This window comes from Hyaena hyaena, unplaced genomic scaffold, assembly GCF_003009895.1.
Source record: "Hyaena hyaena isolate Hyena2069 unplaced genomic scaffold, ASM300989v1 scaffold_367, whole genome shotgun sequence".
NCBI classification, from domain to species: domain Eukaryota; kingdom Metazoa; phylum Chordata; class Mammalia; order Carnivora; family Hyaenidae; genus Hyaena; species Hyaena hyaena.
In genome coordinates, this window is record NW_024081002.1 from 389,477 (window position 1) to 412,526 (window position 23,050).

At 50.9% G+C, this 23,050-nt stretch overlaps 1 protein-coding gene across 2 annotated transcripts in view; it reads left to right on the top strand.

The window, feature by feature from the left end:
* Positions 1 to 12,180, top strand: part of WDR11 (WD repeat domain 11) — a 63,571-nt gene extending 51,391 nt beyond the window's left edge. The window contains exons 20-29 of one of the 2 annotated variants that reach the window (XM_039250459.1): positions 2,293 to 2,401; positions 3,317 to 3,379; positions 4,835 to 4,900; positions 5,877 to 6,054; positions 6,942 to 7,037; positions 7,562 to 7,727; positions 8,214 to 8,311; positions 8,736 to 8,881; positions 9,771 to 9,850; positions 11,044 to 12,180. In XM_039250459.1, coding sequence (XP_039106390.1) covers positions 2,293 to 2,401; positions 3,317 to 3,379; positions 4,835 to 4,900; positions 5,877 to 6,054; positions 6,942 to 7,037; positions 7,562 to 7,727; positions 8,214 to 8,311; positions 8,736 to 8,881; positions 9,771 to 9,850; positions 11,044 to 11,201 — 1,160 coding nt within the window. In that variant the 3' untranslated portion in view covers positions 11,202 to 12,180. The remainder of the gene's footprint in view (positions 1 to 2,292; positions 2,402 to 3,316; positions 3,380 to 4,834; positions 4,901 to 5,876; positions 6,055 to 6,941; positions 7,038 to 7,561; positions 7,728 to 8,213; positions 8,312 to 8,735; positions 8,882 to 9,770; positions 9,851 to 11,043) is intronic. The other variant, XM_039250458.1, reaches the window with a different exon arrangement.
* Positions 12,181 to 23,050: the final 10,870 nt, after the last annotated feature.

Genomic DNA, 23,050 nt, shown 5'->3' on the forward strand with positions numbered 1-23,050 from the left:
ATCCCTTGTGTCCTATTCTTTTTTTTTTAAATTTTTTAAATATTTTATTTATTTCTGAGAGAGAGAGAAAGCGTGAGCAGGGAAGGGTCAGAGAGAGAGGGAGACATAGAATCTGAAGACAGGCTCCAGGCTCTGAGCTGGCTATCAGCACAGAGCCCAACACAGAGCTCAAACCCACAAACCGTGAGATCATGAGCCGAAGTCTGATGCTTTACCGACTAAGCCACCCAGGTGCCCCCCTTGTGTCCTGTTCTTGCCAAAAATATTTGATCAGAGTTTGAGGCTCCCAAATCACAATAGAGACCATTTCCTAAGACAATGAATGGACCAGGATTTTCCAGAATGAAAACATTGTATACGACCAAAAACAAAAAGGTGAGAGGACTGTTCTAGATTCGGGGAGACTCAGGAGGCATGAAAAGCCAGTTCAGGCAGGAGCCTTGGCTTGATGTGGGGCTTCTGGAAAGAATATACCTTTCATGATAGGGAGATAGCCAAGGTCCTCTGAGTATGGACTGCAGTTTAAGTGACTTTAATAAATCAGTATTAAAACTCTTGGGTGTGAAAAAAGTAGTATTAGAAATAGTTCTGACTGGGGACTCCTGGGTTCCCCGATCAGTTAAGCATCGGACTCTTGACTTCCAGTTCAGGTCATGATCTCACAGTTTATGAGTTCGAGCCCCACGTGGGGCTCTGCACTAACAGCATGGAACCTGCTTCAGATTCTGTCTCCCCCTCTCTGCCCCTCTCCTGCTTGCTCTTTATCTCTTTCAAATAAGTAAAAGTAAACAAATTTTGTAAAATATTTCTGACCATTTTCTGACTTTGAAATTGAAAAGTTCACACAAGATATTTTATCTATGATTTAATTCTTAACTAACGACATAGAATGAAGTTTTCTAAAGCAGCACTAGTAGAAATGCAGTGTGAGCCGTGTATGTTAGTTTACATTTTCCGGTACCCACTTTAAAAAAAGTAAAGAGAAACAGATAAAATTAATTTTAATAAAAATTTTTCTTAACCCAGTATAGCCAAAGTTTTTTCAGCATATAGTCAATATTAAAAATTACTGATGAGATACTTCACAGTTTTAGTGCCCAATTTTCAAAACCCAGTATGTATTTTACATTAGAACATGTCTGAGTTCAGAGGACACATTTTCAGCAGAAATACACAAGCCATTTTTAGATTTTATAAAACTTACAACTGAAAAAGTGGTCACATAGCTGTCCATCTTCTTCCTAATACACTTAAAAGTTATCTGATGACTGAATCAAGTATTAGTTTATTTTTTTATTTTTTTATTTTTATTTATTTCTAGGAGAGAGAGAGAGAGACACCGTGAGCAGGGGAGGGTCAGAGAGAGAGGGAGTCACAGACTGAAACAGGCTCCAGGCTCTGAGCTGGCAGTCAGCACAGAGCCTGACGTGGGGCTCGAACCCACGAACCGTGAGATCATGACCTGAGCGAAAGTCGGACGCTCAACTGACTAAGCCACCCAGGCGCCCCTCAAGTATTAGTTTTTAAATTTAAGTTAGTTAAACTTAATTAAGATTAATTCATTAAAATTAATTAAGCCCTGAAGACCTGTATCCAGGTGGAAGTCTGACCCACTGGGTTGTGTAAGCTAGCTGCCGCACCTCTGTGTAGACACTGGGGCTTTGGGGCTTCTGCTGCTTACACTGGAACGTGTCGAAAAACAGGCAGATCTTGTTTGTGTGTCCCAAGTAAGCCAGCCATTGCATGTAGAGGGTTCTAGGGCCTGTAGTCTAGGAAGATAATCCTCCAGTTCAAGGGCTAGCCTTACAGGTAAGACCTGAGAATGCCTTTGATCAGAGATGGCTCTTAGTGACAGGCTCAAGGTTGATGGCCCATGTTGTATAATAGTCTCAGAAAAGCAAAGAGAGCAAATGGTGTAACATGGCCCAGGTAAATACTATTTTTAGTATTTCAAAATAATGAGCTTTATTAATGTCTGCTGAATTTTGTTACATTGACTCTTTTCATTCACGTAAGATCAGTGTTTTCAGACCATACAGGATGGTTCAATTTTAAAAAGGGGAAGGAAGAGATCTTAATCATTTGAATGAAGAGAATCTCCCTACTCCTTGCTTGCTTGTCTTTAAGCAGTGATTACACTGAGTGTACAGTCTCAGCTGCCACCAGATTTCTGCTTTGTTTGTTCTCTGTTGATGTCTCTGTAAACTCCTGTAGCTGAAGCTTCGTAGCAGAACTACAAAATTTTATTAAAAGAAAATTTTATTAATTTTTTTTTACTTTTTTTCGGTCTAGAGCCTGTGTGGTGCCCCTATCTCCTTGTTCCAAGGGCCTCTCTTGCCTTGAAAGCTTTCTTATTACACCAGCCGTGGAACGGACAGTATTCTCTGGACATTTCTCATGTGTAAGTTTTTGCCATTTTTGTTTTCCTTTCTCAGTTTCTTGGGGTTGAAGGGCACCCAGGAAATCAGTGCAGCAGGAGCCTGAACTCTGGGACTTCAAAGGATTGGAACCATAAAGACAAGCTGAGGCAGACACATTGAAGGAATCCCTGGATGTGCCTCTCGTTCCCACCCTCCTGGGGCCTTTGGGGAGTGGGGCTTGTGGAGAGCTGGGTCCATGAGTGGCTTTCTGTGGTTGTGATCTGAATGTGGGGTGTGGTATGAGTGTGAAGATGGCCAATTAGGCCAAGAGGAATTTGAAGCCAGGCTTCAGATCCTTTTTTAAAAGCAGCAAGAATGGGCTGACTGCAGAGGTCTTTTATGTTTTATGAATCTCCCTGCCTGCCTCATTTCAAAACCCTATTCATGGTAACTAGTATTAGTGGTTATTAGTTAAATCCACACATGTTATTGAACTTCCGCCACATCGAGTACACAGGTAGGCAGGGGTTAGGGGAATAAAAAAAATAACGCGATGGGCATCTGTTCTCCAAGAAGAGATAGAAGGCATCTATTCTCCTTGAAGAAATGAATGTCCATTTTGCAGAGCAGAAAGAACAGATTCCTTTAGTCAATTCTAGGTTCATTATTAACATGAATCTAAAATGATAGTTTTTAGAGCCCACTGATAAATTTTCTGGTTTCTTGAAAGCCAGAGAGACTTTCTTTACTTGTTTTTGTTTGGTTTGTTTTAACTAAAGATAAAAGCAGACACGAAAGGTGGTTGGTGGGTTCTTGAGTAGTTGCTGTTTGGTCTGTAATCAGCTCTCTAAACCAGCTATTGCAAAGAGGTTATTTATACGTTTTTCTGGTGAAGACATACATGGTTGTATTACATGTGTAAGAGAATGAGCTGACTCCAAATCTTTTCTGTACAGTGATTATCCAGAAAATGAAGAAATAAAGAATCTCCTTCAAGAGCAGCTGAATTCATTGTCAAAGTAAGCACTCCAGCTACACTTTATGAAAAGATAAGACTATGAGAAAGAAAACATTACAATTTAGGCTTTTTGAAGTTAAAGTAAGTTGTGTTTTAGAAACTATTAGTAGCCCCAAGGAGAGACCATTCTGTTCACAGAGGTTTATCTCCCTTGAGAATCTTTGTTTTGCAGAAATATAGTTACTTAATAGTTACAGGGACAACATCTACGGTTGCCAGGTCCATAAGCATCAGGGCACTGTGGTCTCTGGTCAGGGCAGGAATGGTCTCTGTGGCATGAGCATCTTGTAGCTCCACCCACCTCCACCAGCGGTGCCCTGCGAAACTGCGCTCTAGAGGTCATGCACAGGGTGGTTTTCATGTGGCATCTCCTTTTCTAAAATAAGTTCTCTGTGTCCAGTGCCACATGCATACAACTCTAAGAACCTCACGTGCTCCCTAAAGCCAAGGGCATTTGGAAGTATGCACTGGGAATACCATCGCGAAGGAAGTAGGAAAGTATGGGTCCACCAGGAGTTCTTGATAAAACATGATACATTTTCAATCTTAGAATCTGTCCTGTGTAATTACAACATTTAATAAATTTCTCCTGTTTTATTGATGCTAGATTTAAAGTAATTACTGTTTTCTATATCCAAAAGTTAACATTTGTATTTGAGTGGAAAAGGAAGGATTTGAAGGACCTCTTTCCCCCCTTGATGTGTGAATTTTCTATATGTAGCTATTATAGAAATGCCAACTGCTAAAAACCTGGCTCTTTTTCCTTAAGTATTTTTTTTTTTTTTGGAACAGTTTTTGAAGATATCTTTCCTAAAGTGTATACTGTTCCTGATGGTTAGCAAAATTATTTTATCAACAGTGACCTTGTTCCTATCGTTAGGCAGCTGTTCATGTTTTCAAAGCAACGAGCTGAACTGTTGCCAGTGGGTAAGCCAAGTCAGAGCCTCGAGCCCTGTGGTGGGTGACAGGTACTGGTTCTCCAAGCCTAGACTGCTCTATGCCTTAGAAAAGCACTTGTACGAGGGGCGCCTGCGGGGCTCGGTCGGTTGAGCATCCTACTTCAGGTCAGGTCATGATCTCATGGTTCGTGGGTTCGAGCCCCACGTCAGGCTCTGTGCTGACAGCTCAGAGCCTGGAGCCTGTTTCAGATTCTGTGTCTCCTTCTCTCTCTGCCCCTCCCCAGCTCACGCTCTGTATTACTCTGTCTCTCAGAAATAAATACGTGTAAAAAATTTTAAAAGAAAAGAAAAGCACTTGTACTTTGAGCGTCGTGGCAAATAACTTCCTTCTACGCATACTCCCTAGTTCAAAAAGAACAAAATATTTAAGGAATAACAAAACTTTAAGTAGATTAATAGTATTGTGTGCTTTTCCCTTTCAAGAGTATAGTGATTTACCTCCTCTGTTGTTTGATTCAAAAATTTTGCCTTGCCTTTGTCTGGGTTCCTGTTTGCAGTGACATAAAGAAACTCTTGCTCGATCCGGAATTCACTCTCCTGCAGAGATGCCTGCTTGTTTCAAGGTAACACTGGAATGCTCTGTGTAAGAGACCAAGAATTTCAGATTAACTCATTTCTCTTATTAAGAGTTTTTATTTAAGACCAAACCCTTTCACACTTTAGAACATCATATCAGTTCATCCTTTAGATTTGATTTACAATGAATTTTGAGACAAGTAATACAAATAGGAAAAAAATTACATTTTTAATATGAGATCTAGGCCTTTTCTATCGAAAAGATTGCCTCCTACAAACACCTTTTAAAAATACATGTTTTAGGGGCGCCTGGGTGGCTCACTTGGTTAAGTGGCCAACTTTGGCTCAGTTCATGATATTGTGGTTCACGAGTTCAAGCCCTGTGCTGGGCTCCATGCTGACAGCTCAGAGCCTAGAGCCTGTTTCAGATTCTGTGTCTCCCTCTCTCTCTGCCCCTTCCCTGCTCGCACTGTCTCTTTCTCAAAATAAATTTAAAAACATTAAAAAATAAAATATATATTTTAAGAATCAGGTACAAAGGGTGTGGTGTCAGATACACTGATAAATTGTATTTAGAAGCAGTAAACTGTACCTTCCTCACTGTACGGCGGGGCTGTCACACACAAGACCCTTCTTCCATCCACTCCCCAGAGAATAAATTGCAATTATTTCCATACTTTATTTAGCCAGTTTTCCCAGAGGAATTTCTTCTTTAATGTGAAGCTGGGGTCCAGATTAAACGGTATGCGAATGGCAAACCGGGTAAATCATTGCCCAGGCTTCAGAACCGTGGCCTTGCTCTTCCCACAGCACAGCGGGAGGTCAGGGCTTGGAGCGGGCTGTGCGCTCAGCCACCTGCAGTGTGTGAGGCCCAGGGACGGGGCTGTGGAGACCCTGCTCCTTGCTCTTTCTCCCTGCCCTGTCCTTCACGTGACAGTGCTCTTAAGGCTACTGAGGGGGGCCCCTGGCCACACCCAAGTCTGCTGTGTGGGCTCAGCGTGACTTCGGTGTCCCCCTTCTCAGGCTGTACGGCGACGAGTCGGAGCTGCACTTCTGGACCGTCGCTGCGCACTACCTGCACAGCTCGGCCCGGGGCAGGCCAGCCGGCAGCCCCGCCGCTGGAGAAGCCGCGCCGCGGGACACAGTGAACAACCCGCTGGACATCTGTTATGACGTGCTCTGCGAAAATGCCTATTTCCAGGTGTCGTGTCCCGCGTAGTCAATGCCCTCATCTCGGTTACTCGCATCGTTACAAGTATCTTAAACTTGGGAGATGTTCCAGCTGAGTTAAGGTCGAATGATAAAAATGTGTCCGTGGGCACTCTGCCTAAAAACGGCCTGACTCGGACCTTGGAAATCTCCTAAATGCTTACTGAATTTTTAAATACACATTAGAATTTTATTATTGAGTCTTTAATTTTCTTGTCTTAAAATTGTTAACTTAGAAGATTCATTTTAATTTCTCTCGTTTGATTTTGTATAAATAACAAATATTTCTTGCACTCGATCTGAATTTGCTGTGATGTATATAGAACAGTGGCTTCATGGGGCGCCTGGGTGGCTCAGTCGGTGAAGCGTCCGACTTCACCTCAGGTCATGATCTCACGGTTTGTGGATTTGAGCCCCACATCGGGCTCTGTGCTGGCGGCTAGCTCAGAGCCTGGAGCCTGTTTCGTGTTCTGTGTCTGCCTCTCTCTCTGATCTTCCCCTGCTCACACTGTCTCTCTCTCTCTCTCAGAAATAAATTAAAAAAAAAAAACAAAAAAACAAAAACAAAAAACCAGTGGCTTCATAACGTTCTCACTGCAGTAGAGAACTTTAATACTCAGAACCCCAAAGGGCTTTCAACCAGCTCCACCTAAGGCCCCGTTTCTGTAAAAGGCAAACCTGCACACTAATGAGACTTCATTTCAACATTTTTTCTAATCAAATTCTTGTTAAATTTTTGGATTTCTAGAAAGTTGATTATCTAGTAATGTCAGACATCAAAATAATATTTGTAAAATGATTTTATTAAGTATGGTAAAATCTAATTCAAGTTTTATAATCTAGGCTCCGGTTTTGTTTTGTTTTTTTCCCCTACTCTAGAAATTTCAGCTGGAAAGGGTTAATCTACAGGAAGTAAAGCGGTCAACTTATGATCATACAAGGAAATGTACAGACCAGTTACTTCTCTTGGGTCAGGTATGTCAACTTTTACAACTTTTCTCATGTTTCATGGAGCTGCTATTTGACTAGTATTTCAGCTGTTATGTTAGATCTCTCACACGCACACAAATGGCTAGATAGATTATTGTATTTCTCTGAAAGTATACATGTAAATTGAGGCTTTCTTTCAAAATAAGACCGACAAAAATTGTGAGAAAGCAAAAATCTGGTTGACCAGCTTCCAATTTTGACTTCTGTTAGTGCCGGATGAGACCTACCTGTTTTGGTGTGGTTTGGTTTTGTGTCTCAGAATTTGACGGATGCACAGCTAGAATAAGCAGTTTCGTGAGCATTTGCATAAGCCAGACTGTGGTTTTACCTTTGTTTCAAAGAAGCAGTGGGAGACGCTGTTGTTTTTGTGTACAAACAAAGCAATGACAAGCAAGTTTTGAAAAGGAAGGTCTTTCAGCTATAAACTGTAGTGTTCCAGGTTATGAGTTCAATAAGATTATGTTGGAAGGAAATGGTCTCATAATTAGAAGAACGGTTTCTCTCATTAGACAGACAGAGCCGTGCAGTTGCTGTTGGAAACAAGTGCGGATAACCAGCATTATTACTGTGACTCACTGAAAGCCTGTTTGGTCACAACCGTCACCTCGTCAGGCCCCTCCCAGAGCACCATTAAGCTGGTGGCCACTAACATGATTGCCAACGGCAAGTTGGCAGGTAAGGCACGCCGTGTGGGTGGAATGGTCAGTTCCCGAAAATCCCGCCCGTTCCCAGCAGAGCATTCGATTATCAAGATGGTTCTCGCATTTTTATATATGCTGCAGAAAAACAGGCAGTGACCGCTAGCTACTCACACGATGACTGTACCTCTTAATCGTCTGAACCGGAACACATTTTAAGTGGGAAAGGGGCGCTGCCGACACTTAGCAGGGCAGCGGGCCGGCGACACAGGGGAGGCGAGGGCGGTAGCCCGCGCTGTCCCCGTTCGCTTCCTGCCCTGTGTTGGCACTGCCCCCTCCGGCGGTAACGTTGTCCTTGGTAACGTTGTAAAACTCTCCTTTGGTATTTTGTGTTGAAATTTAAGTGAAGAATGTCTCCGGTGGGTATAAAATGTACGAGACCAGATGAAGTCAAGTGGTGACTTGCCGGGGGGGGTGGGGGGGGAGCTGCGGGTCACGGAGGGGCCGCCGTCCTGTCTTCCAGAGGGCGTGCAGCTGCTCTGCCTGATCGACAAGGCCGCGGACGCCTGCCGCTACCTGCAGACGTACGGCGAGTGGAACCGGGCCGCCTGGCTGGCGAAGGTAGGTCATCCAGTAGGTGCCTTGAGCGTTTGGGATAGAAAGTTCAGCCTTGAACTTCTCGACTCTTGATTTAGAAGCGATTTTTGGCCACAGAGCTGCTGTGCAGATGTTTTCTTACAGCTCCAACGCCCCCGTTCTTTATGAGTGCGCATTACATTTCTTCTTACTGAAAATGGATCGTTGCGGTAGCAGTTAAGTGAAGGCAGGCGGCCCCTTTCCCCGCAGGGGTGCGAGCCCTGCCCCCGGCCCCGGGCCTGCCAGGCCCTCAGCTCCTCGGACTGGGGTTGCCGCCGCCGTCCACGGCGAGGGGCAGCGGCAGCGCAGCGTGCCGGCAGCGCCAGGCCTCGCGTCCCGTTGTGATCACGTCCCCGTTTTATTACATAGGGCAGGACGTCTTTGTTCTTAACGTGGGCCTCTTTCTCAGGTCCGTTTAAGTTCTGAGGAGTGCGCTGATGTTTTGAAGAGGTGGGTCGACCACCTGTGCTCTCCACAAGTCAACCAGAAGTCAAAGGCCCTCCTGGTCCTCCTCTCCCTGGGCTGCTTCTCCAGCGTGGCCGAGACCCTTCACAGGTACGCCCGGAGTGCTTCGTGGCGAGTCGGGGTGACCGACTGCTTCGTGCTCTCTTGAGGCTCTGCTGTGTGGACGGAGCACTCGCCGTGTGGGGTGAAAGGAGAAGCTTACGGTTTAGGCTTATAAACCCCCGCAGGGACCGGAACAGTCCATGGTTCCTCATCTTCATTGGCTCTGGGAGCTCTGTGCTCCTGCCAGTGTGCCAGCCAAACCTCACAGCTACCGTATGCTTGAGAACAGTATAAAAGGGCGCCTGGTGGGTCAGTCGGTTAAGCATCCACTCCTGATTTCAGCTCCGGTCACTGTCTCACGATTCGTGGGTTTGAGTCCCAAGGTGGGCTTTGTGCTGACAGAGCAGAGCCTGCTTGGGATTCTCTCTCCTCTCTGACCCTCCCCGCCACTCACGCGTGTGCTTTCTCTCTCAAATAAGTAAACTTAATTCAGCTTTGAATAGAGTGACTAAGATGAAGGCCGGAGAGCAGCAGGAAGGGTGACAGTGTGCGGTTGATGTCCCCTCTGAAGATAATATGTGTCCCTGCCAGGACATTTAAAACTAAGGGAGGTTGGGACCAATATGGCAAAAAAATTTCCGTGTTAAATCTGGCCAGTGGGTACGTGGCTTGTCTTACCTCTGCAGATTCATGTGTATTTCAACTATTTCACAGTTTTTGTAAATGTTAATTAAAAAGAGCCTGGGGGTGGGGACACGAGTATTGTCCCCTGCTTCCTCTATGAGCCAGAGATTGGCAGGTACTCGCATAACTTACCGGGACTTAGGTTTCCAGGGAGAATGGGTACAAATCTTTGTACAGAAATACACCTTTGAGTGGGTCCACCCCCAACTGCCATAAATCGCAAAGCTTGAATTCACTTTGTTCTCTTGAGCAGCATGAGATACTTCGATAGAGCTGCCCTGTTTGTGGAAGCTTGTCTCACATACGGTGTGGTCCAAGTCACCGAGGACACAGATATCCTTTGCCGGGCGGATGATCTGACGGGGGGGAAGTGGCGTGAGTGGGCTCTTCGAAGGTCCGTACTCAGATTCGCTGAAGTCAGGAAGGAGGAGAAATGAGAGGGAAGGGTCAGGAGAAGGGTGGCTGCATCGCTGGCGTCAGCCCTGGATGGACGGGGAGGCAGGAAGGGCTGGGAGGGACGGACTCTGGGTTCTGGGAGGGCCTGTTGGAACTTAGAAGAAGTAACGTAGGGCAGGTGCAGGAGCCGTAGTGCTGCTTTAAACTGGTGCTGTTTAAAAGAATGCGGCCCATGGAATAAAATGCATATATTTACCTGGAATACACGTTCTGGAATAAGTAAAAAAGACATTGTTCCCAAAGCGACAGTCTACTGTGGAGCCATGATGACGCCTTGAAGTTATGTGTTAAGCAGGGAGGTCACAGTGGCCTGCCTGTAAGCAGGAACGTTTACTTCTTCTGGCGTCACTTGAGTCACACGTTTTTCTTTGAAAAGATTGGGCCCCACTTGTTCTCCTCACATCTTCTCTTGAGTTACTGCATCAAGGATTCCTTTCTGCCAGATACTTGGTCTTCTGTGTATATATACATATATATATATGTATATATACACACAGAAAAAAATTTTTTTTATATATATTTTTTTTTTACAGAGAATGAAACTAAACTTGAACTTACTCAGTATCCTATCTCCAGGCACTGGTGAACTTGGCTCTAGTTGGAAGGGGCCATTTGGAATGTCAGCGCAAGGGAGCAGGGCTGTCAGAAAACCCAGCACCCCCAGGGTAGCTGGAGCTCCTGCCTCAGGGAGGGCTTCAGCATTGGACCCTCTTTGCTGAGCTGGATCTGCCCCCAAACCACCCCACCTCCGGGCCTGTCAGATGCCAGACCGGGTGCTCTTCCGTCTTCCCTTTCTTTTCCTAGTCTTCAGTTGCGTTAGGCTTTGAGAGAGTCTCGGAGGATTTGGTCGGATCTTCCTTAGAAGGAACAGCTTTGTACTCAGACTTCCCCTCCCCCAGCGAGAAGGCCCCCTCCCCCAGGGAAGGGTGGCTGCGCTGGCACCCTCCCCTGGGCACCCTCGTCCCTTCTGAGCAGCCCCCCATGGAGCTGGTCTGTCGTTCCTGCCCGTGGGAGCTGCTGGGATAGAATCACAGCTTTTTCTGCCCTTGTTTTCCTTAACTGTGGTTTACAGAAACTCATCTCTGCTATATACGCAGATTATGCCCGGAGTCTGAAGAACCTCGGTTTCAAGCAGGGGGCGGTTCTCTTTGCCTCAAAAGCTGGGGCAGCTGGCAGAGACTTACTGAAGGAGCTGGCGTCCCCCAGGCCCGAGCGGACTGAAGGGTGACAGGTCCATGTGTGCTCGGGAGCCTGACCTCGTAAGCGGGGCGGGGCAGGGGGTTGGCCTCGCCGCGCTCACGGTCACGGTCCAGACTGTGGAGGACAGCGTCCCCGCTGGGGTCCCAGGCGCTGCTCACGTGCACAGCAGCGGACGAGCACGTGTGTTGTCAGAAGCAACTTCCACATCCGGTGTTGATCTCAGAAAAAGACGTGAGCGCTTCGGATTTTGAAAGGGTGTGTAACCTTTTATACTTTGGGGGACAACTTTAAGAGTCCCTGGAAATACTTTTAATTTTTTTAAACTTAAAATTCCAGTGATTGAAGCTTTTCTCATTGACTAAATGTAAAGGTGTTTAGAAAATCTAGTAGTGAGAGAAGTTGGTGAGACTTATTCTCAAGTATGTGCCATGCCTGTGTTTATACACAGCCATTCAGGGGACAGAGCAGAAATATTTAAACAGGAAAGATGACTTTACCAAAGCATTCCTTGTTTCTTATCTTGAGAACACAGCGCTGTTGATTCTCTACTTTAGCAGTGGCTAAATTTTGTAATTTTAGGCCAATAAGCTCATAGAGAAATTTTAAGCATATGTTTTATTCTACTCTGTGGGGTCTCGGGTATTTTGAATTTGAACTCCTCCTCGGATGCATGACAGTAACCTTTTCAAAGTGCCTGTGCTTTAACTTTCTGTCTTTGTGTTTGTCCGATAACTGAAATATGTGAGCTGGGGTGATTATAAATTATTGCTGTCTGTGACTTACAGAAATGATAAATAAAAGAGGTCCCTGCCAGGCATTTGTGTCCCCTGAGCTGCGGTGCGCGAGGTCAGGGGCCGTGTCGCATTCGCAGGAGTCAGTCAGGTGCTCACACTGCGGAGTCCAGGCTGCCGGCTGAGCCCAGAGATGCCAGCCTGTAGGAATTCCGGGGCGCGGCACAGGACTGGACCGAGCGCCCGCACTCTGGGCACGTGTGCCTCCGAGTTCCCGAGGGATCAGCCCAGCATGCAGCTCTTGGAGGCGGCATTCTGTCGTCCCTCCTGGAGGTCCATGTATGGTGTTCAGATCGAATCATGGCCTCCACCCTTAGGTATCAATCTGGTTCCCTCCAACAAGGAACTGAGATCCATGGAGAGGATGGACCCGTCCCAGGAATGCTTGTTCCGAGGCTGGCAGTTTGGCTAAAGGTTCTAGAAGAAATACAGGATCCATTCATCTGTCCTGTAGGCAGGTTACATCTGAATACCTGAAGGCCATGGGCAAACACAGCTCTCTGTATGTTATTAATTAAATGATTGTCCACATATATTTTGTTTATTCAGCCATCAGCTAGCTAAGGGAAAATTGAATGCTGGCTTTAGTAAGCAGAGAGGAAAAATTAGAAATCGTACTGCAGAGTGGGGCATTTTGAAAAGTAAATATGCTTTGGATTTGAGTTCGGCAACTAAGTAATGAGCCCCTGCCTGCCTGTGGGAGTGGAGGAGAGCACGGCCAGGCCCAGCGGCGCGGGGAGAACCCGTTACGCACGGAGGGCCGAGGGCCTGGTCTGTCGCGGGCCAGCCGGGTGGGACAGCCGTCGGTACTCCTCGCAATGAGACAGAGCCCTGGCTCCTCAACATACACCTGAAAGCCCCATTCCAAACAGAACCTGGGGTCCCCTTTCCCTGGTGACCTCGTCGGCTGGAGCTGAGCTGTGACCACACTCACGTCTGGTGAGCATTCAGGGTCAAGAGCCGACAAGGCTAAATCACCTTCGTAGTCAGCCTGCACTTCCGCTTCTCTTTCCACGAAGGATCTTTAGGAGCCTGTTACCGATGCGTCACTAAGGAGGCTTCCCTGGATGACACCTGCCCGTGCCTGTGCCCCCAGGAGCTCCATCCGGGCCTTGGCCCTTCCCTCTGCAGCTCTGGCCTGGGGGGCAGGGCTCCTGCGGGAGGAAGGCCCCGGGTGCCCCTCTGCAGGGCCCTAGCGTGCCGCTCACCCCCCCTTCCCTGCCCCGCGGCTGCTGTTCTGCCGACGCCGCCCGCCCTGGACCTTCCCATGGCCTTGCTGCCTTGCTCTGAGTGTGTTCACTGCTTTGCGGTGGCGGGAGGGCATTTCATCCTTCTGGAACACACACCACAGCAGCACCTGTACACGCCTCCGGCCCCTCCCTGCCGCTCTGGTCAGAGGTCCTCCACGGAACAGACCCTCGCACGAACCCAGTTCCCCTCTCGTCTGGCTACTGCCTGCACACGCCACCTCTCGTGAGGACAGCGCTCTGTTCAGGGCTCGTGAGCTCTGATCATCCGCGACAGCTCATTCTCCTTGGCGGCGGTGCGCGGCCCACGTCAGGGGCTGAGGTGCCAACCTGTCACCGCGCGGCAGCAGGGGTCCTGCGGGTGGAGGCTGTGCGGCGCTCCAGCGAGCAGGGCGCTGGGTCACGTCCTTGTAACTGACTTGACGGACTCCAGATGGTTTGTGAATCAAAGAACTGTCCAGTAAAGTTTAAAGGCACTTTAGATTGAGGGCACTTTAAGGTGTTGCTGGATTTTTTAAAATCTTTTTTTAATGTTTATTTGTCTTAGGGGGAGAGAGAGACAGAGCATGAGCAGGGAGGGGCAGAGAGAGGGAGACACAGAATCTGAAGCAGCTCCAGGCTCTGAGCTGTCAGCACAGAGCCGGACACGGGGCTTGAACCCACGAACTGAGATCATGACCTGAGCCAAAGCTGGATGCTCAACTGACTGAGCCACCCAGGCGCCCCTCGCTGCCTATTTTGTAAATAAAGTTTTACCGGGACACAGTCGTGCCCATCTGTTCATTGTCTGTGGCTGTCTTCATCCAGTGGAGTTGAGCACATGCGGCAGAGACCATATGGCCTGAAAAGCCTAAAGTATGGAAATGTCTGGCTCTGTAGAGGCAAACATTGACCCACTCCTACTCAAGGTCCCAAGTGCTTCCTTGTGACGAAATTTCAGGTGTCCCGCCACCCTGTTGGGCACACGTCAGTATGAAGTCATGTGCAATTTTTCTGTGACCAGGAGCACAAGAACACCTCCGTACAGAAAGCTGTTTCGGCTCCCTCCCGTCTGGCCCCGGGCCCCGATCCCCAAGGTGGTGGATCTAGGAAACCACACTCAACTTGTACCACCTGAGGTGACCTTGGTTTTATTCCTGACAATTCTGAGATCAAAGCCATCATTCAATAGAAAAGTTTAAATCCAAGAGCCGTTTCGTATCAACACTTTTAAAGCAAATCTTCACTCCAACCACCTCCTAACGTGTTCTGCCCTGGTAAGACCCTGGCTTCACTCCAGTCTTTGACATTCACTGTCATTTCTTACCCACCGTCCTTCAGGCAGGCTCCAAGATGAGAAACTCCCTGTGCTAAGCCTGTGGTAGGCACCACTGCTGCTGCTGTGAATCTGTCGGGTGTGCACGTGTGTGGATATCCTCTTGGGGACAGAGTCCCGGGCCAGGGGAGTGACGGTGACTGATGCTAGGACTTCACATCCACGCAGATGAACCGGGACGTGGAATGGGAACTGGACTTGAAACATGGATGAGTCTGCAGTGTAATCAAAGGGAAAAGCTCAGGGGGGAACCGGCCAAGCGGAAGTCTGCACAGACCCGTTATGGAAGGGTGGGGGGCTCAAGAAACGAGGTTTCTCAGTCTGATTGTGGAAAATGACCGGTACTGTTTGCTTCCTGGTTGTCTTGTAGCAGGCGTGTCAGTTGGGAAGGTAATTGAGCCACAGGCCCTTGCTCATCTTAAGTGGCTGATCTTTGCCAAGAGTAGGCCAGGGACAGTGGGCTGTGTCCTGTCAAGCAGCTAGGAAGCCATCCCAGAGGAAGTGTTCTAGCAAGCCTCCAAGGTAGGTTAGTTCAGGGGATGGGAAGAATCTGATCGAAGTTTGTGCTTTGAGAAATGCCGACACATTTCAGAGGGCCTGCTGGAGCCGCCCCGGCCAGTGGAGGAACTCTCCTGAAACTTTATACCTCTGAACCCACTTGGGGGATGTGTACAGCACCTGAAATCTGGGGGGAAGGGAACTGGGACCAGCGTGTTCCGCCATCTGGCTGCCTGACCTTGGCCACCGTTGTCACCGGAGCCTCAACTGTAAGAAGGTGGCAGTGTTGCCACCCTTTCAGGGTGATTGAAGGAAGAATGACAGGGGCAAGGACTTGTCCGTCTAGAGGGTGCTGCAGACCCCGGTCGTGACCCAGGGGCTCCCTCTCCCTCTCCGTCCGAGCACTGCTGCCTGGCAGGAGCTGGGCTCGGACCATAAGACGGAAGGCTGGATTCCTGACCCCTAACCTTGCCCACTCTGTCATTGTGGGACAGCTGTGAGCAGAGAGAACGTCACGTGGAGCCTGGCGGGCTGCCTTCTGTCTCTTGCAGTCTAGAAACCTCTGCCAGCTTTTAGCAGTTGTGAAAATCCACACGCAGCACATCTGTCTGAGACTCCAAAGCCTCTTCCTACATCCCATTCTTCTGTTGCTGCCCGATCCCCTGCCCTGTCCCTTCCTGGGGGAACCGCCCCCCTCTGAGCACCAACAGAGCCACCACTGGGATACTTCCAGAAAACTAGGTAGACTGGGCTGGAGCGGGCAGAGCGGTGAAGGGGAAGTTCACCCTAGCCCAAGGAGGGGCTGGACAGAGCCCACGGGGAGTGACCGTGAAAGGACACGCAGCCACCATGGGAGACAGAGCAGGGGGGTGCACTGTAGGTGTATTGGGTTCGGGGGTGACAGGGAGCAGGCTGACTTCCTGGAAGCTCCCACGAGGCAGGATCGCAGGGCCCTGAAAGCTGGGCCGAACCAGGAGCAGCAGGCACGAGCCTGGGCCATCCAGGCACATACAACAGCACGGGAAGAGGTGTGGTCATGAAAACGGCCCTGGAGCCAGCACAAGCAGCCGGTTCCATTTTTCAGGAAAGCTGGAACAGATCCCCCAGGCTGGGGGCGGGGGTGGGGGGGAAGGGATGGGGGAGTGGGGGCAGGGAAAGCCGTGGCATTGCTAGCCAGGGACAGGGCAAGATGGCCAGGAGGAAGGGTCGGGAGCTCCGTACCTGGCTGGGGCCCTCAGACCCATGTAGTGAGACCCAGCCAATTGCACTTGAGAAGGAAGTTCCGCTACTCTTGGGGTGAAATCCAAAGTCCTTACCGAGTCAGGCCCTGCCTGAACCACTCCCTGGCTTCCTGCCTGAACCACTCCCTGGCTTCCTGCCTGAACTACTCCCTGGCTTCCTACCTCTTTCCACATCTCTGCCCTTGACCTTGCCAATCCTGAATCATGGCTCCGCCTCCTCACTTTTGTGCCTTTGTGGTTGCTGTGCCCTTGGGCCAGAGCTGTCTTCCCCAGCCTTTCGCTTGGCTCTGTCTCCTCCCTTCCCTCTCTGCTCAGCAACCTCATGAGAGACACCAACCCTGAGCCAGGTCCTATAACGAGCACCCCATCCCTCTCGATTCCCGGACCTGCTTCACTTCTCTCCAGAAACCCCAACATTGTGTGTGTTACGAGTCTTACTCACCAGATGTAGGCTCGCCGAGGGCAAGGCCGGGTCAGTTTTGTTCTTTCCTGATCCCTCAGATCCCAGAAGAGCTCTAGCACATAGAAAAGCATTGATAAATAAGTGTTGAGTGAACGGATGCATAATGTAGGGGGGCCTGGCGGGGAGGTAGAGGAAGAGGAGTCGCTCACTCTTTATGGTGGGAGCTGACAGTGCGTGTCTTCTGGTCCCCGACAGGCCTGGCAGCCTCGAGGTCCTTCCTGTCTAAGGTACCCTTTGGGTGCCTGCCCTGTGTCCCTTACTCAGGACCTTGTGCTCAGTGGCACCACCTATGCTGGGGTCCTAGGGCCTCAGACCAGCAGGGGCCATGTGAGGGCTGCAATCTGCCTCTGCCCGTTGAGGGGAAGCCCCGCCCCCTTCCTGGGCACGAGGTGCTCCGGATAGACCCACCTGCCCTGTCCTGCTTCAGACAAAACCAAGCGGAGAGGAGCAGGAGACCCTGACGGCCACCCTTTGTTGGGATTCTGTCCCTTGTCCAAGTGCTCAGTCCGACAACCTTTCTCAGGTGAATGAGCCTTTAAGGAGTATGACAATATCCGGGGCCCCACATCCGTCCGTCATCCCGGAGAGGGCAGACAGGGTGCCAAAGTGCCCAGGGAGCCTGTGAGGGTGACAGGAAGTTCCCAGTGCCTGGGGGGATGAGCCCAGGAGCCTCTGCCTTCACGGCAGCAACAGGAAGCTGGTGTGGAGGGCTGGTTCGCGGCAGTCCCTGCCTCGGGGCTGCTGACTGCATCACTCCACATCACTCGCATGTGCTGCTGGACACCGCAGGCCCGCTCGCCCCACCTTTGTGCAGGCGCCCCAGTGCAGCGATGTCATCCAGCTGCCCTGGGAGAAGACACACATGCAACAGAGATTTGGCTCAGAAATGCCACAGCCTGTGTGTCTTTTTTTTTGGGGGGGGGGGCGCCAGAAAGGGGGCTGGATTGAAGTCAAAGCTGGTGCAAGGCTGAGACAGCCCATGTGACGGGGACAGCCACACACTCAGGTGCCCCAGAGAGGACACAGCCCTACCCGGCTGTGGAGCCGTGGGACCCCAGGGGGGCTCAGGGCAGCCTTCTGAGACCAGCCTGGCACTAAAGCACCAGAGCCTTCCCACCTGACCGTGTCCTCAGTCAGCCCCCTAGAGTCTGCAGAGTGTTCTAGAAGGGTTACCGGCAGGTGTGGAGGAATCACATTCCGGACGTTTGCACACTTCCCGGCACATGCAATAGGGCTCCTTTTTTTCATCACATTCCATGTCCTTTAGCAAATGCACACAGTGTTTCACTTAAATGCAATTCCCTGAAAACTGACTAACTGGAGTGTTTAGTTAGTCTGACGACATCCTCTATTGTGGTTAATGAATACAAAGAAGCACTTTCGAGAAAGGAAAATGATGTGTCATTGTTCTGTGTTTCCTGAAATCTGTAGGTACCAAGAGGTGCCCTCTGTCCTGAAGCCAGTATTTCAGTTTCTACAGGAATAGGGGGGCTGGTGGAGGGAGTGAACTCTGTCTCCCTACACCTGGGCCCACCCTGTCCCATCTCGGCCCCTCTGCCAGTGCCCGCCCTGCTCTCCCCCAAGGCCACCCCAGCTCTGAATCCCAGCTCTGCCATTAGCCAGTCGTGACCCCCTAACATGTTAATCTAGCCCCCCTGTGCCTCAGTTTCTATCATCGGTACAGTGAGCACCACGACAGCACTGCCCGTGTTGAAACAGAGCTCGCACGGTGAATATTGGTTCTTGGTGCCATTTGGGGGAAGTGTCAGCGGGGATGTGGAGGCCTCTCACTCCAGAGGGAAGCTGAGTGTGCAGCTTGGGGTTCAGAAAGCCCTCTTCTTTCCCTCCGCGTGCTCATCACAAAGAACCAAGTGACACAGGGCATCATCAGTGCTCTGGGTGACCCACCTCCCCGTGTCCCTGGGAAACCTCCTCCTCCCCCCGCAGGTAAGGAACCCAGGGAAGGGCGGGATGAGAACAGGGAGCTGGGTTCTTCCTTTTTGTGAACAGGACCTCGGCCTGCCTCCCTCCTCCCTTCCTCCATTCTTTCCTTGTCCGCTGTCCCTGAACATCGCCTGGAGTCCATGCTGAGTACTTGGGAGTGGACACAGTGGTTGGGGATGCACCGGGACTTAGGGGTATGGGATGCCATTCTAAGCAGGGAGCAGAGCCATGACTCCACGCTCCTCACAGGATTGTTCTAAAATCACTGGCATCAAGGAATCAAGGGTGACCTGGGGCTCTGAGCCTGGCCAGAGGCTGGTACCCAAGCTCTTTTCCAGAACCAGCCTCTGGGCTCCCTTCTACTAACTTCAGCTGAAGCAAAAAAAATTTAATGTCTTTTCCTGGAGAGAAACGAAGTCTTCAGTATACGTGAAGTTGGGGTTGAGATCATCGAACAAATTTCTTCCAGGCCTGGAAGTTTCATGAGGGGCAAGGAGGAGGGTTAACCCTTAAGCCGAAAAACAAAACTAAAGAAACTCTGAGGATGGGAACACATTTAATAAGAGGTCTTAGCTCTTTGGGGTTTTTGGATAATTCATGCTACCACAGTGTTCGTTCTGTTTTGTTTCTTAGGCTCCCCGAAGGGGAAAGACAACCTTGCCATGGCCCTTTCCAAGTGGCCAACCTGCTTCTGCTTGCACACCTCCTGTGATGGGGCACTCACTCCTCCCAGGCTGTCCCTTATATCACTCCTAGCTCCCACAACCAGAATGTGCTTTAGGTAATGGTGAAATGACTCCAGAGAGCCATCCACATGGCAGTGGTCCAGAACCTCAGCTCCGAATCAAGCTGCTTGAGTTAGAACCCCAGCTTTGCCCACTCACAAGCTGTGTACCAGTGGCCACCAAACTGCGCTTCTCTGTCCCTCCCTTGACTCACCTGCCAAATGGAGCTCGCATGAGTACTCATCCCATAGAGTCGTTAGGGGATTAAGTGACAGCTTGTGTGACAGTGTGTAGCACGTGGTGCTATACACGTGTTTGATGTGGTTCTTTTCTAGACTGCCATGACTTAGGGCATCCAGCTGGCCCGTCTTTTCCTGGGATTCTCCGCTCAGGGTGTACAAATCTGTGAATCCATGGGGGCCGCCCAGGCCCCAAGATTCCTGGCTCAGACTCATCCCCAGGCACCCAGCTCCCCAAGACACAGCCACTGCCCCAGGAGGACCAGGCGAGCAAAAGGTCCGGGCCATCAGTGCTGCTCTGCCACACTGGAGTTCCTTTGCCCAAAGCCCAGGTCCCTAACTCAAACAACTCTCCCTTTTGGATGGTGGCCTCTCGGGGGGCCTGTCCTCGTTTCCTGTTCACGCTCAGGCTCTCCTGGTAACTGAATTTCCCCCAGGGAGGGCTGGTGGCTCTCACTGTCTCCCCCTCCTTCCGGGTACTCTGTGTAGCTGTCGATGATGGAGAGCATACAACTCCTTCCACCACCTGCTCCCAAGCCTCAGGGGCTGGTGAAGGAGCCGCGTTCCAACCAGTATCCCCGGGGCATCGGGGCCGCTTTGTCCAGGCAAACGGAGAGTCCAGCCACAAGGGAAATTATGCAGACGCACGCCGCCTCCTGAGCCAGAGCCAGGTCACCTCTGTGGGGACACAGCAGCCTAAAGAGATCCACACGGCAGGAGGGAGACAGCGGAGACCTGTCTCAACCGCACCCTGCCTACTCGGCGCGTTTGGACCAAACTGGATTCCCAAGATTTCAGCCATCCCTGCCTCTGCCAGCGGGGACCCGGGAGAGCATCCCCGCCCTTCCCTGTCCTCACTGGACACAGCCCTGTAGACATCCGGAGGCACTTCCGGTCCCCAGAGCCGCCTCAGCAGCCCCCTGCCTGGCCCTCTGCCGGGATTGCGCCCGGGTCCCCATCGGAAGCAGCAGGCTGCGGGGCGGGGCATGGCAAGGACGGTAAGGCCAGCGTGGCTCAGGGATGGGGAGTCTCCGGGCAGCCCCGGTGGGCCCGCTTTGGTGAACGAGCACCCTCGTGGGAGCCCATCCCTCCCAGCCCCAGCCCGGGGGGCCAAGCTCCCACCCGCCCGCACTCGCCAAGCCGGGCTCCGTCTAAGTCTACGGCTTCATGGCAGAGCCCCCTCCTGCAGGGGCTCAAATCCATGCCCACCTGGAAGCTCAGAATGTGTCCTTTTTTGGAAATAAGGTCTTTGTAGGCCTTGGTGATTAGATCATCACTCTGGTGTCTCTATGAGGAGAGGGGAGGGGAGAGGAGAGGAGGGAAGCAGAGGAGAAGAGAGGAGAGAGGAGAGGAGGGAAGCAGAGGAGAGGGGAGGGGAAGAGGGGAGAGAGGGGAGGGGAGAGGAGGGGAGGGAAGCAGAGGAGAGGGGAGGGGAGAAGAGGGGGGGAGGGGAGGGAAGCTGAGGAGGGGAGGGTAAGGGAGGGGAGGGGAGGGGAGGAGAGGGGAAGGGAGAAGAGGGGAAGGGAGAAGAGGAGAGGGGAGAAGAAGAGGGGAGGGGAGGGGAGGGGAGAAGAGGAGGGGAGGAGAGGGGGAGGAGAGGACACAGACACACAGAGAAGACGGCCCTGGGAAGAGCTTGGACAGTCGCAGCTGCCAGCGAGGGGACCCCAAGGAGTGCCGGAAGCCACCAGAAGCCCTGCAGCCTCCAGAACCGTGACAACACAATTCTGCTGCTTTGAGCCACCAGGTGTGTGGGGACTTGTTACGGTGGCCCTAGGACATGACTACCCTGCCACAGACCAGGACTGAGGACCCAGAATTCCTCAGGGACTTCACGTCGTGCGGCTGGCATGCCCTCCTCCCCAGAAAAAGAATTCTGACTCGAGTCTCCTGGCGGAGAGCCTGGAGCCTCCTATGTCTCCCTCGGCGTCTGCTTCCTAGACAGAAAAGAAATGGCTTTCAGTTGCACCTCTGGACCTAGAAATTCTGTTTTCAAGCAGACGGGCACGCCAGGCCCTCGGCCCCCTGCGTTCACCCCCTTGTTCGCAGCGGCTCCCACCACATGTTGCTGGCGTTTCTTTCTGTTGCCCGCCGCTGATCACAAGGATCTGGGTGCCAGCAATCCCGAAACCCACAGCCCAGGAATGTCCTGCGTCGCAGTCAAAGCCATCCAGACCCGTGTGGCCTGGGGACGATTCCAGAGGTAGGAATCTCTATGGGTTTAGCTTTCCAGGTTTCTGGAACAAAGGACTTTTTTTTTTTTTTTTTTTTTTTTTTTTTGGTCAGTATATCCCAACCTGTGTTTTTTGGAACTGTAATGTCTTGCAAAATATTAATAGGCATTTTTAAAAGATCATAATGAAATAATTTTGGGAAATGCCAAAAGTGTTGTTACATAAGATCTTTTTTATTGCAGACCTTCTCAGGGCCTTCAGTATGCCAGATACAAGTCGTGCCCCTCCAGGCACAGGATATGGAATTTGGGATTCCTAACCCTCTTTGATCAGTTTCTTTCTGTGTTCTGCCTGCTCCGAGGCGACTGTGCTCTTCTGCACTTGGGCACGTAAGGATGTCCCTCCCTCCCAAGTTTGAAAAAACCACTCTGCCCCTCTGGTCTTCCCCACAAATCAGTGTACGATGCCGATCTCCAGCCCAGAACCCTTCACTGGGTCTCTCTCCACAGACTCTTCACTTTCAGATGACATGAAGGGTCCTCCATAGCCCAGGACCAGGCCACCTCTCGCACTCGGCACCTGTCATCTGCACCCTGTGACACATTCAACCAGCCTGGCGTACTGGCGGGTTCTGACCGTGCGCCGCCGTCACGGCGTCCCCCTTGCTGTCTCACATGCCTTTCCTGCCTCGCCCGTCTATGTGTCCTGACAGCCGCGGGCCCCCCACCCCGTCTCACGCCTCAGAGCTCACCGCAAGACCTGCCACTCTACCCCGTGACGCCCATTCCTCAGTCTCTCCTCCACTGGGCCGTAGGCCTGGGAAGGCAGGACGGGTCTCACTCGCTGCAAGTCCAGGTTTCCACATACCTGCTTCTGCACGACGAGTCGGGGCCTGGGACGTGCACAAGCCGTTTTTCGCTAGGGGGTGAGGTTACTGCCATGCGAGGCTGTCGGGTGCATAGCCCGCTGCGCCTCGTGCCCATTGCTTCTTGCCTGATGCCCCCCGGGCTTGCTATGGACACAACTATGTTGTTTTTCCTTCCCCGCGCCTGTATTGTTCGAAGTTTAGCCTCCTGTGTCCCTACATATACCCGCGTCCCTTCTCAGTACCAGGGAGTTGGGTTTTCTTCTTCTTTTTTATGTTTATTTCTTCTTGAGAAAGACAGAGCATGAGCAGGGGAGGGGCAGAGAGAGAGAGGGAGACACAGAATCCAAAACAGGCTCCAGGCTCCGAGCTGTC